General features: G+C 40.6%; 2 protein-coding genes across 3 annotated transcripts in view; both read right to left on the minus strand.

Moving 5' to 3' along the window:
- Positions 1 to 14,491, minus strand: part of LOC107090620 (histone H2A-like) — a 665,777-nt gene that overhangs the window by 329,037 nt on the left and 322,249 nt on the right. The window lies entirely within an intron of this gene.
- The window catches only part of trhde (thyrotropin-releasing hormone degrading enzyme), a 249,933-nt gene that overhangs the window by 167,029 nt on the left and 68,413 nt on the right, over positions 1 to 14,491 (minus strand). Inside the window, exon 4 of the mRNA XM_015384105.1 lies at positions 1,834 to 1,960. Coding sequence (XP_015239591.1) covers positions 1,834 to 1,960 — 127 coding nt within the window. The remainder of the gene's footprint in view (positions 1 to 1,833; positions 1,961 to 14,491) is intronic.

The raw sequence follows: 14,491 nt of genomic DNA on the forward strand, positions 1-14,491 counted from the left end.
GTTAACCAGAGACCAGAATACATCAAAGGTGTTGAGTTAGTGTTCATTTATACAGCCATCAACCCTCTGAATGTAAATTAAGGTGACACAATATGACCTATTCACTTTTTACTGTGTAAACAATCTTTTAAATGAGTGAAAGCTTCATCATGGACATCCATAAAGAATTATTTGGGTAAACCGCTGCAAACACAAACACAAACACTGTTTTTATTTCAACTTCTGATGTAAAATAAATCTTCTATAGTAGAGGTTCAGAATTATTACACAGTGATTTATTTAACTTAGCTTAAAAAACATTGAGATATAATCAGCAAACCTAAATTACATAAATGACGTTCTGTTGACATGTCAATTATATGTAGATGATCCACTCATTAAATGAGCTCAGGGACAATTTAAAGTCAACCTAGATAATCAGAAAATTTAAGATGAAACTAGAAATAGCTGGGAATTTCACAAGACACACAACCAAACACAAGGTGGACTGACTTCTCACTTTTAAGGCTGAAACTACAGAACATCACAGTATTTCTGGTTTAGATATATGCCCACATTGCATTGTGGGCGTAAGCAGTGGAGGAAAAGCTGCAATTGAACGGCGTGCGAGTACGGATTAACATTAAAGTAATAAACGTGCAGCAGCGAACTCTTCTATGTTGGCTTTTACATGAAGTTTTGTCGCCCCTGGATGCTAAAATAACTTGTGCAGAGCTGCAAGGTGGACTATACTATAAAACATCACTAGTCCTATTGAAGTGTAGACTGTGACTGAAAGTGGATTTCAGTGATTCGCCCATTGCTAAAGGTATGACCATAAAGACAGGTCTGCTGCACACAGACACTTAAGATAAGTTCCCAAAATACTGAGGCTCTTAATAATAAAGCTATACTTTTAGAGCAGTTGAATGTGTTTTCTAAAATCTCTTTTGTTGTTTAAAAGAAATATTAAGCTATTCTATTATGAATGTTTCTTGTTAAAAAGATTTTTTTAACGTTTAAGTCCACACATCTTATTCTTTGTGGTATTCTGGACTTAAAAAAATTCATCTCAGTGGTAATTTTTTTAAACACCACAATGTATTAAATAAATACAAATGCTGGGAACCAATTCTTTTTTACATTTCTTTGATATTTTGTCCTCCTTTTTGGTGCTATAGAAATGGCCACCCTATACATGATGCTACCACCTCCTTACTTTAAGTTTGGGTAGTGTTTTCTTAATAGACGCACTCCGACATCAGTTTTATCAGACCACAGAACAGGTTTTAAAAATTTAAAGTATTTGCCCCAAAATGCCTTTCAAAAGCAGAAATGTGGCTTTTTATGCTGCTCTTGGGGTAGTGGGATCTCTCTCTCTGATTGGCCTTTAAAAACAGCAACATCCTTATGAGGTCTTTAGCTTTGTTTTTAGATGGATGCAAACATTTAAGATTCAAACACGTTCATCCCTTGGACAGAACAACAAGTCTCCTTCCTGAACCAGACTTATGACGGCTCACATTCACCTTGGTTAGAGCTTAACATCCAACAGCAAAAGGTTAACAATGTCAACCGGATCAGCCCAAACAGACGGTACCATTTCAAGACAATCTAATGAACTGAGCAGAAGTTTCACAGAGGACAAAGAGTTGGCTGACATTGCTTGAACAAGGCTACCCAGATAGAACAGGGAAGAAAACTTCAGAGGAACAGAGCCTTTTTCTCTGCCTTTGCATCATCGACAGAGAGTCAGAGAGCAATGGAGCGAGCTGAACAGAACTTGGACACACAAGACGAGCAAAAAAATACCCCCATGCCATTGAGGGAGGGGTGAGAGGAAAGCGGCCTTACCTAGCTTTGGCAGGGAGTACTGCACTTTGAAGTAGTCTTCATAAAATCCCAGCAGCCTCTTGGTGATGTGGAGAGCATAGTCCCCCGCGCCGCTCGAAATGGCATCCGGCCGGGCGTACAGGCGGATCTGAGGACAAAGACACACAGAGACGGCAGTGGAGTGAGGCCCATTTGAACAGATACGGATCTAAAAACAGATACACGGTGAGGAAATTGGAATCAGTGCATCCTTATTTCCAGGGAGAACCAAGCAGAGCCGTTATTTCCCAAATCTGCACACCGAGAGGAAATTAAACTTGGCTGAGCTTGTTAGAAAGCCTACGGAGAAAGAGAGGGAAGCAGTGAATCTGAGTTTGGATCGGCTTCAGGAACAAGAGGAGCGTTTCAGGGATGTTTTCTTTCTCAGGGTGTGCAGACTGGAAGCAGGCGGGTGGCGAGCAGGTCAGGCCTCCAGAGAGGAAAACCCAATCAGGTCAACCTCCGATCCAGCCATCCAAGGAACAATGATAAAAAATAACAATCAGGTGGAGTTTTGAGGTTAAAGCAGGAAGAAAGGTGGATTTAGAGAAGCTGAACAAAAAAACAACAAACAGATTAAATCAGATTAGGGACACCAGATGGAGAACAGCAAAATAGCTACAAGTTTGTAGAGTTTAGGTTCTGCGCGATTCTAAACACTGAGCTCTAAAAACATGAGATGCTGTCATTACCAGCAATAACAAACATAGATCAGCTGATATGTTCAAGGCTTCGATCAATACTCTATACTGCTAGGTCACATGATGCTGGCCTGTAAAGCAGTCTGACCGTTGACCCGTTTTCTGACAAGCCTCTGGGTGACGGTCAGATAGATTGAACAGATCAGTATTCTCACCTTATTTTATAGAACCCTTGCATTTCTGAATCATCTATGGTTTCTGATGGTATAGTCTTTTGTCATCAAAGTGCATCAACAGCATAAAGGAACAAACTTAGAACCTTTAACGTTTACCCATTTTTTTAAAATCCATCATCATCATTATAAAAAAAATAATTATTCTGAACCTTACTGTCGCTGCCTTCTGTTCCAACAAAAATAAAATACCAAAATTTCCAATGAAGGCCGTGGGTGGTAACAGGTGATTTTGTTTTTGTACGCACTTCCAGCTTGACTTAAAAAGCAAAAATATATTTATATAAAAAGAAATAAAAAATACTTCAAGTGTCTTGGAACTTAGAAGAAACAAAATCTAATGTTTTAAGCTTCCAAAAAAGTGGTCAAAAAATCATTTTCCCAAAACCTCCCATCCACACTAGACATTTACCAAACATCCTCCAACACCTGGTGTGCTCTTAATCACTGAAATTAATGGGAGGGTCAAACAATTAAGAACTTACTCCAAACAATGGGCTCTATGCACAGCTCCACTACCTCCTGAATTTAAGGCAGCTCCTTTGTTTCCTGTCTTTCATTACTGGACGAACTGATTAATCCAGGTGTGTCTGGCCAGTTACTTAGGTCATACACACCTGGATTAATCAGTGCATCCAATCATGAAAGACAGGAAACAAAGGAGCTGCATTAAATTCAGGAAGTAGTGGAGCTGTGCATAGAGCCTATTCTAAATGGAAAAAATAAATAACACATTTTGGTTCTAAATTAACTTAAATATATTCTATATACCAAAAGACAAAAACTAAATTTGTAGAAATAACAAATTACAGAAATTTAGCATAAAGGGCAACAACAAAAAAGCTCCAGCATTAGTTTAATCTAGAAAAAAGGAGGAAAGCCTCAAGTCAGAGCCACATTTCTCCTCATCAGCATTTGGAGAAAAGTCCAAACCAACCTAATTTAAAACCTAAACTTGGCACATGAACCTCTAAACTAGAAAGCCAAGGTAAATTTAGAAAGAGATTGGGTTCAGTGTTCCAGGTCAGGCAGCCACATCTGAATAAACTAATAGTTCCACCTCAGTGGACTGGGACATGGTCAACATTCCACTGGGAGAATCCCACATCATTCTGATTCAATGTGTTTGTGCCCTGTCTCATATAGAAAATAATACAATGGCTTTGATTTATCGTCTCAAAGATCAAATCTGAAAACTGATGTATGGTTTGACTGTATATTATTCCCAAACAAGGTTTTTCAAAACCACCAGCCTCGCACGTCTAGAGGTACCTCCATAAAAATAGTCAATACTGGAACAAAATCACCAGCTTTAACTCTTATCAATTATTCTCTATCTTGATTCAAGTCTGGACTTTAACTAGGCCCTTTACCCACCTGAAAATATCTCTAACTAAACCCTACCTGTAGCTCTGACTGTATGTTTAGGGCTGTTGTCCTATAAGATGGCGGAACCCCATCCCAACCTACGTCTTAACTGTATGACAGGACTGTCCTGTATTTTAAAAACGGCATCCTTACACATGAACTCACCTACCATCATTGCATTTTTAGTGTCAGGGTTTTTAACAAAGGATAAAAATGTGAAAGTTTAGTTCCATTAGACCAGAGGACCTTCTCTCCCATTCTTAATCTATTGACATGCTGTCACAGGTTGCTCAGGTCAAGTTCAACCAATAAGAATCTGACATTTCAGCAATGCAAGAGATGCCAAGGCTCAATGAGAATGACTTAAATTTGGTAAGAACACTTAGGCCATGATGAAATAATAATAATAATTAATCATAATAATAAATTAACTTTATTGATCTCACATTGGAGAAATTTACCTCTGCATTTAACCCATCCCCTTGCCTAGCAGTGGGCTGCCATCGTGGAGCGCACAAGGAGCAGTGTGGGATTAAGGCTCTTGCTCAGACACCTAGAGTGGCAGTCTGTGGGAGTGGGACTCGAACTCAGAACTTCTGTATTCCAAGCTCTACGCCACTCCTCACCAAATATAAATCCCTTTGTTCTCTACATTTTGACCCATCCCCATGGGGAGCCGGGGGCTGCCATTGTGTGGAGCCCGGGGAGCAATCAGAGGTTAAGGGTCTTGCTCAGGAACCCAGAGTGGAGTGTGTGGGGATCAAACCGGGTACTTGCAACCTTCTCAGAGCAGAAGCCTCTTTATCACTAGGCCAACACTCCCTCTACCTAAATGTGTCATTGTTTGCCATATTCGGGGTATCCTGATAATGCTGGCAGTAAGGAATGAGCTAGGAATAGGAAGCTTCCTATTACCAATTCAGTTAGAATATAGGACCTATAACCTGTAACCTCTAATGTAGACACCTTCATATATTTTGGGTTTTATAACGCAGGGCTTCAGCTGTTTTTTTTTGTTTTTTTGTGGTTTATTTCTGGAAGGCTATTCTCCTAATTTGACCAGTGTCGTTCATGTGTCTATTGCGTAATGATGTCTGGATGACCAAAGGCTATACAGTTAGCCAGTTACCAAGAGATCTTCCATGCTGATGGACCCAATGACTTCACGGTGTCTAGATCCAAGAGTTTATCACCTCACTAAAGACCCTGTCTCACCTTGACGATTTAGACCAGCGTATGCCTGAGGTACGAAAAATCTGGCAAAAACATTGCCATACGTTGGATAAGTTATGGGTACGTTTTACATAATTTATGAGCATAATGAAACACGCTGGCACACGTCGACATAAGGCAAGTACATTGAGAAAGTTTGAGCTTGCTAAAAATTTTGTACGATATGCTAGTGTGTGCTCATACGTGGTCCATAAGTTACAGGTAAGTTATTTGATCGTTAACATACGTTAAGTCTAAGTTACTCATAAGTCATGGCGTCTAGCTTATCCAAAACCTATGAGTAACTTGTGCATAACTTATGCGTAACTTATTAAGAACTTATCTCCAACTCATATCAACGTATCTGACGTGTTCGAGACGCCCGCTGAATGTGTTTCTAACTTACAGCTACTGCATGATGGCATATTATCGGAGGTTTGGTCTAAAGGGGGTTCACAGGAGGAAACCATCTGTTTTCCTCCAGGATTCGTCCCCATCATAAGGTGAGCGTGAAGGTGAGTGTGATGGAACCTCCCTGCATTCACGCCTACGGCCAACAAACTTCCTAGAAGACATGACGCTGAATCTGCTGCCACTGCAAAGCTTCTTTCTGTTTCTTTTTATTTATCTATTCTTTTTTGTTTTTAGCAGGCGTTAAACAGCAGCTAGGTTAATACCGCGATCAAAGAAATCTTTTTATGCGCCTTCAAGCGCCTTCGGGCACATCGCTGCCCCCCTCAGGACACTGGCTTGTGACATTTTATGTGCACAACTTTGCCGTGCATTATGCAGACTTTAGGCTGTCGTCGGACATATGTTCTGGACTTGTTATGAATACTCTATCCATACACCAAAAATTGAAAAATAAATAAAAAAGTTCAACATATGCCAGCGTTTTAGAAGATTCTGGAATGTCAGGCATATGCTAGCTAAATCGTCAAGGTGTGACAGGGGCTTTATGATTTGTTTATATATGTGTCCTCATAAATAAAACCCTTTTTTTTTTTACTTTACCAAATAAGTTTACAGTAAAAACTACCTGGAGACCTTTTGAAGGCCATCAGTTCTCTCTACTTCAGAAGGATCTAGTTTAGTGCCTGACTCTCCATCCTGATGAGCCTGCTCTGTATCACTGCAAATGGGCCATTCAGAGCAGTGCACTGCTCTCCAAGAGCCCGATTATTCACTCTCTCACGCACCAAAGGCATGTTTCAGCATGTTTATTAGCATCCGTCTGCAGACAAGCCAGACAGCTTCCTGTCGGCTCCCTGCGCGCATGGATGGGAGCAGATAAAAACAAATTAAATTAAAAAGCCGGTCTAGACTTTCTGAATGCGAGTGGACGAAATGGATCAAACTCTGACACAGAGAAGCCATTTTACTGGATTTATGGTGCTCAGAAAAATCGATTCAGCACTTTTACGGCCTGTTTCCAAGTGTCTGCGTGTGAGGAGGTGCTTTTAGGGGTCGGAGAACATCATGTAACGAATGCAGAGTTTATGCTAACAGTTGAAATATCACCCCACATACTTCATGGTTTACACAGTAATTAAACACAACCCATGCCTGCAGGAAGGGACAGAATGGGCTTTTATTTGTCAAATTCTCTCTGGGAAAGTTGTTTAAGATCCTAAAAAAAAAAAGGCTAAAAACAAAAGAAGTTATGCCTTTACTTTGATGACTGGCCTATTTTAGGAGAAATGTCCTAATATTTGTTTCTTGATTAGTAGTGATGAAAGGGTTCTCCACCAAGCAGGATGTCAAAGGAAGTACCATCTGCATGGTTTTCATGTTATGCACTGAAAACTGTAGCATGAAAGAGTTCATTTTTAGCATCAGACCAACTGAAATGATTTGTAAAAATTTAAAGGCAACGTTTTTGGTCTTAGTCTGATTCTGAATAAATAGAGATTCAACACAAAGATATATTTATGTATAATCTTGATTCTAAAGAGGCATGAAGTGGTTTGGAGCAAATTCTCAACAGTTGTCCATCCAGGTTTAAGTGGGGCATGGCTTAAACTTGCAATTAATAACTTATAAAACATGTTGAAACCTGAAGGAATTTAAGTTTCCTGAAACAACAACTTTGGCTCCCTGCCCCTGTTAAGGATGAGCCGCCATGAGCAGCCACCACCATGTTCTACTGTTGCCATGGCGTTTTCTTGGTAATGTATTGGGATAAAAGTTCAATTTAGTATCTTCTGAACAGTGTGTCTCCTACATCTATTAAAATCTTTGAACAAACTGCATTTATATTAACCTTAAAGCCACACTTCACGTATAATTTATAAATTTCAAAGATGATCCCTTTCCTAATCCTATTTCCTAATCTATTTTATAATCCCACTGTCATGGTTTTAGGTTATTTTTAAGTTTTATATTTGAATTTTTATTGGTTTTATTTCAATTTTGTGTTATTCTAGTTATTTGTATTGTGTTTGAGTTCTTAGGTGTTTCTTGTTTGCCCTCTGTTGCCCTCTTGTGTCAGTCTCCTTTTCCCTTTCTCCCTTCTACACTCCTCTGTTCACACCTGCTCCCAATCTGCTGATTATCCTGGTCTTTATTTCTCTCTCCCATATAAGCAACTCCTGCTCAGTCACTGTTACTGGTTTGTTGTAATTTTTCCCCTTCATGCAAGATTTTTCAAGATTTAAGTATTTTTGGACTTTTTGGACTTTTAGAAAATGTTAGTTTGCATTCTGCTTCAGTAACCACCTTTGCTATTAAACTTGCAAGAGACCACCTTAGCTTCAGTCTCTGGGTCCTCTTCAAACCTCTACCCAACCTGACACCCACTGCTGTAATCAAATAAGTTGGTTCCTTCCACTGGACTTTTCTCTACTGTGTGCTGAGCATAACACCCCAGTAAAACTCACTAAATCTAAATGACCGGTAAGAACGTTGTTCTGAATCTTTGGGTTAGTTTGGCTGCATATATTTACTCATTACTCACAGATTTGCAGGATATTCAAAGTTTTATTAAATAAAAATGACTCAGAATAAACATGAGCCTGAGAGATGTAACTGATCCAGAATCGCTGCCCAGCTTTGCCTGGATTCATTTCTCCGCTCCGCTTTTCCCTGACGGCTGATTTCTCAATGAAAATTCAGCGCCTGACTCCATGTCCCCCACATTTTCTCTCCTTCCAGCAGAACTCATCTCCCAGCCAGCAGACTGAATATTGGCTCAGAGTGTGGGGGAGGGGGGGTTATTGAAATCGCTGCCTCTTTGGGCCGGCCGCCAGGGAGCTGCTGAATTGAATACCTTCTCCTGAGGATTCCTTAAACGCCTGCGGTCATGTTCTCCCTGGTGAGAGGCCCGGATGCGTCGCATTTTTCAGCAGGCCGACAAGAGAGGGGGGGCTTTAAAGTTGCAGCACATTCACGTGTCTCTCCTGGCTAAAATATGCTGAGACTGTAGCTGCGACGCAGTGGCGCAGCAGCAGACTGAGGCAGCCAGAGCTCCACTCTCTGCCAGCTTGGATGTTCTCCCTGAATTGTCCCCCCAGAGGCCCCAAAAAAATCATACAGGTTTGCTGGAGCTGAAACTTTAAATTGCCTCCAGGTGAGAGTGGTGGGAGAGTTGTCGGTCACATCTCGCTGCTCTGAGACTGATGGTCCTCCGTCCATCCGGAAACATTTACCCCTCTATTCTCTCTCCGGTCATCCACAAAAGAAGAAGCAATTCCCGCTTTAGCTACCTTTCTTTTAAATGAACGAAAAAACAAGTACACTTTTTTCTCCAAACGGCAGATCTTCAGTTGTTCTACTAAGTATCTCAGTATAAATAATCCTTTAGAGATTCCTTCATAGACCTCCTAATGATGATCCCAGGATGCTGGGATCTACAGTAATGATCCGCTCTCCATCAGGTTCTACAAATACATAAAAACAAACTTTAAGTATGCAATATTCTACCTGTTGTTAAACTAGAAAAAGAAAAGCTTGTAGAAGTGTTTCTGTTCAACGTCATTGGCCTGTGGGAGAATTTAGCCTTAATCTTCTGACTTCTACAACAGCTCCTCCTCCAGGGTTCATTGAGGTCTCCCCAGTAGTAGCAAGATTTGTATAGAGCAACAAACTGCTAAAGCTCACTTTTCTACAGAGATGCTGACACTGATGATCATCAGTTAATTAACGCATTTTCCTCTTAAATCCAGTAGAAAAAGCTGCAAGTTGCACCTTTGAAAAAAATGTGCAAAGAATGTAATACAAGATGAAGAAAAATTGTAATGAAAGCTGTTTGTTGTTTTTTTAAACCCTGGTTCTGTTTTTCAGATAAAAATGACCTCCTGTCCTGCAATAACTTCCTTACAACAGCAGAGAAATGAAAGCGTTCACATTCCCTCCTGAATATCAGCAGTTACTGTAGCAACGCCGCATCATGAACGAAGTTGAGAAGACTGTGAAATTACACCCTGAACTTAACCAAATCAATACAGCATCTAGCGAACGCACCAGTTTGCCATTTGTGGGCCATTTCCAGGTCCAAAGGCAGAGGAGCACCGGGGTAAAACGAGAGGGGCGGACTTTCATCGCCTTAAATGGAGGTTTGGGCTGCTCCTGGGCTCTGGCCAGGACTCAGAAGCCATCTTAATAATTTATGGCACCAACATCACAGTTAAAGTCAAGATTCACTCTCGGGCCGCCATGACAACCCTCGCTTGGGGTTTGATTTTAAAAAGCTCTGACAAGTCTGAAGCATCATTCAATTTTCAGCAGGAAAGCAGGAAATTAGCCAGTCAGTCAAGCAGTCAATCAGGAGGGGAGGGAAGGATTCGTTCAGACGTTTTTCTCCTCCAATCAAATGGCAGATTTATTTCGGATCTGTGTGAAGAGGAGTCTCCTTTCTTCCTCCCCTCTCCTTGTTATCTCTCCACCCGTCCGTGACATCCCTCACGGCGTTCCGACGCTCCGTCTGTTGCCCTTGGATGATGGATGGGGTGACGGACGCTTGGTTGACACAGTAATTTGATGGATGGTTTAACAACTCGTGGCGACGCAGACGGCGCCTCGGCCTGTTCTGGTCCTTGACTCTGAGATCAACGTTCCTCAGGCAGCCGACGCTCTGTCGGGGGAACCGACGCCGCTGACCCGTAACAGCGCCGCCACATATACATCCAATCATACCGTAAGTTCAGAGTAAAGGGACAGGACTGGACAAGACAGGAGGGGAGTCTGAGTGAGGATCTCAGGCTCAAGCAGTGACAGGAAGACGAATTGAGGAGAAACATCTGTGTCGACTTCAGATGGAGCAGAGACGGAAAGCGGCTTCTGGATCAAAGAACAAAGTTATTTCTGATTTTAACATCAACATCATTTTTACTTTATCAGGTGCTTTATTTACATTAGTTTGATTTTGTCATATAAAACAGAAAAACTAAAAACCAGTTGTTCAGGTTTAGAGCGTGCATCATTATTTATTTCACTGCTGCAAACTTAAATAAACTTTGACCAAAATAAATTAATGCATACCTGTGAATATGTTGTGTCACATGGTTTGACATTTATAAAAAAGACAAGTAAAAAACCTACAGGTTGATGCTTTGGCTATTTTCACACAGCACCTTGAAAAGACCCAAATCTGAATCCTATATGAATCTGATATTTTTAAATCGCTCTCAATCTGCAGGTTTACTAGTGGTTCCTAGAATTTCTAAAAGTAGAATGGGAGGCAGATCTTTTAGTTATCAGGCTCCTCTCCTGTGGAACCAACTACCAGTTTTAGTCCGTGAGGCAGACACCCTGTCTACTTTTAAGGCTAGGCTTAAAACTTTCCTTTTAGATAAAGCTTCTAGTTAGAGTGGCTCAGGTTATCCTGAGCTATCTCTATAGTTATGCTGCTATAGGCTTAGACTGCTGGAGGACATAGCGACCCCTATTTAATCTTTGTTTTATTCTATCTCTGTTCTCCCACAAAGTTTAATCTCTAACTTTATGCTCCCTCTGCTTTTTATCATAGTAGCTTCGCTTTGTCTGTTCCTGTTTGGCTGTCAACAACTTTGTTTATAGATGTTGGAGATCGGCCTGTTTTTCAGTGTAGTCCTGTTTCTCTGACTGTTACTGGCTGGAAGCGCTCTCTTCATTCTCTGACATGGGAGCAGGCTCAGAGCTTGTCTGCCTGGCTGTATGTTTTATCTCTGCTTCTGTCTCCTTGAACCCTGGTCAGCCCCGGCAAATGGCCACTCACACTGAGCCTGGTTCTGCTGAAAGTTAATTCCTGTTAAAAGGGTTTTTTTTCCTCTCCACTGTCGCTACAAGCATGCTTAGTGTGAGGGATTGCATTCGAGTCAATGAATTGATGCAATCAACTGGTTTTCCTTATATAGAAAACTTTAAATCAATTTGACTGTCTGATCTGGTGAACTGTAAAGTGATTTGAGATGACATGTTGTAAATTGACAATATATAAATAAACTGAATGGAACTGAATTAAATTGAATTCAAATACGACCTGTGTCTGAACTGCCAGGTGGCATTCATCCGACCTGAACGCCATTAACACTCAACAAAGGTCACTATTCTGTGTCTTGCTATGCAGAAGCGGGAAGAAAAACAACAACCATGGTTGACAATAATGCAAGAGTCTTTTTCTTTAATCATCTTTAAAAATTTAGTTTTTAAGGTTGGTAAAGATCGCTAGATGAGCTCCAGCACCACCATTCATGTTTACTTCTGTAAACACAAAGCATGCTTGCTTGGGACGTTATTGCATCCTCTATTGTGTGACACTTAAGATTTATGTATGCAGTTTGCGCAGGAGATCACAAGTCGCATATATTTGGAAATGTCAGTGGCCATGCAAAAAAATCGGATTTCACAAAAAACTGGAATTGAGCATTAAGGCCTGCAGCGGGAATGTAGCCCTTGTCTCTACCATCTTCGACTGAAGTCCCTTCTCCTCCATTTAAAACCACCCTAAACTCATTCAGATTAGATGGAGATCATCTTTGAACATCAGTTCCCAACTCCAATCACAGATCCTCATCTGAACTTTGATTAGGCCATTCTAACATGAAGATGCTCTAATCCAAACCATTCCAGAACAGCTACTGCTTCGTAGCTCCCCAGAGCATGATGCTGCCACCACCATGTTCCACTGTTGGAATTGTGCTTTCAGTGAAATGAAGGATAAGTTTTCCCCATAATTCAAAGTTTATCAATTGAAGCAGAAAACAAAAGGCAGGAAGGTTATACGCTGGGCTATTCTTTGAAAGAATACTCTGCAAACCTTCCAGATGTTTCGCATTTTCAGCACAAAGGTTATGCAACATGTTTCCTTTTTATAGTGACTCAGCCGGAGATCTGACATTAGACGAATTGATTTTAGCGTCAGATACTTGTTTGCATTCTGACTCATCCCAGATTATTAATTAAATTTCCTTTTCTTCCCATCATATCCTGCAGGCATCATGTAGGAGGAAAGCCATTTCCGTGATGCTGTGATTAAATTAGGACAGATATGGACTAAATGAATGGTTGTATTTTTGTACACTTGCTTTTAAAAGTGAAACATCTTCAACACTGAGAGGAAGTTTTAATCCATCCATCCATTTTCTGACAAGCTTATCGCAAACGGGGTCACGAGGGCTGCTGGTGCCTATCTCCAGCTGTCCATGGAAGAGAGGCGGGGTACACCCTGGACAGGTCATTTCCAGGTAAAGCTGAGTGACCAACAGGGAACCAAAGCCATTTTTAATCTGACAGTTAAGATTAAAGGTCTTGGGTCTTCCTCTACTTTCTGGGACCTGCAGATGCCAGGTGGGCGGTTCTAAGCAGGGGTTTCCTGGACACCTGTCTCTCATGACCGTTACCAAATGCTGGGGTCTGAGCAAAGGTCCTACATTTGTTTATCTTAACAGATAACTCCATTCATTCCAAATCCAATCCAAAACCTTGAGAATTTGTCCTGCGATGAGTCTTTATTCTGACAGTCTTGATAGAAAGCCGTTTGAAAACGACATCTCCAGAGGATGGTGATTAGCGGCCTGCAGGTGCAGCTACTTAGAGAAGCAATGATGAGAGGAAATTAATTACGTTGTGCAGGTATATTTCTACTGTGCTGTTTTGAATTAAGGGAAAACGCTGCTATATGATCTGAAAAATAACACTTTGTTCTTTAATGTGGCTTTGTACGTTTATCTGCTCACCCTTTAAGGATCTGGTTGGCTTGGCTATGAGTGTTTTACCAAGATCAAACTGCTAGAATGATTCAATAATGATTTCATTATGATTCATTTAAAAACACTTGAGGTATTGTCCTGCTTAATGTACTAATAATGCAATTCCCAAGCTTCTAATTCCTGGTCAGGAAACCAACATGAACATGTTTAAACACAATTGGATTGAAAACATTTTTCATCATGGTAAAATCTGCTTAAACTGTGCAACAAAAACATTTCGCTAGTGGTACTTTTTTTTTTTATCATAAATACTGATCTGACCTCCGGTTTATGGTCCTTTCAGGGCATCAGTGCGACCTTTATTGTCATTACTGAATGTAAATGTGACATTTTCTGTCATTATGGGACTTTATAGGAAGAAGTTAAACTGAGGCGAATAGATCACCTGAAAAGATTAGGGTATTAAAACCTTTAGGGCTGTTTTACGAAACTTTATTATAAAGACATTTATAGATTGAAAAAAACAATAATAACCTCAATCCCCATAAAGGCAGTGACATAAAAATGTAGAAATTGATTATCTTGTTTAAAATACAATAAATCAAGGAAGATCCTTCATGAAGCAAGCAATATGTGCACTGCAATATGGTTGGACATCTAAGATGTTTGGACCAAACCAGGAGTCAGTCAAAAAAACATATCTAAATAAAAAGACCCTCTTAAGGAGTGATAGCTTTTTTCTTTTATATTGAGAAATTTCTCCTGTTCCCGCTTTACATAGACACCTCCAAAAATGATCTATAGAGCAGACAGTGTTGTCAAAATCAAAGAGCCAACAAACAAGGAAGTTGTGGGAAAGTTTAAAGCAGGTTAAAGCAGAGATTTATTGTAGCCAATAGGCAGTGGTAGCTCTGGAGGAGCTGCAGAGATCCACGGGCCATGTGACAGAACAATAACAAATACCGTATTTTCATGACTATAAGGCGCATATAAACGTCTTTTTTTTCCCTCAAAATGTGCGGCACGCCCTATAGTGCGGTGCGCCCTATAGTGCGGTGCG

Source organism: Cyprinodon variegatus, unplaced genomic scaffold (assembly GCF_000732505.1).
Source record: "Cyprinodon variegatus isolate N-32 unplaced genomic scaffold, C_variegatus-1.0 Scaffold303, whole genome shotgun sequence".
Lineage (NCBI taxonomy): Eukaryota > Metazoa > Chordata > Actinopteri > Cyprinodontiformes > Cyprinodontidae > Cyprinodon > Cyprinodon variegatus.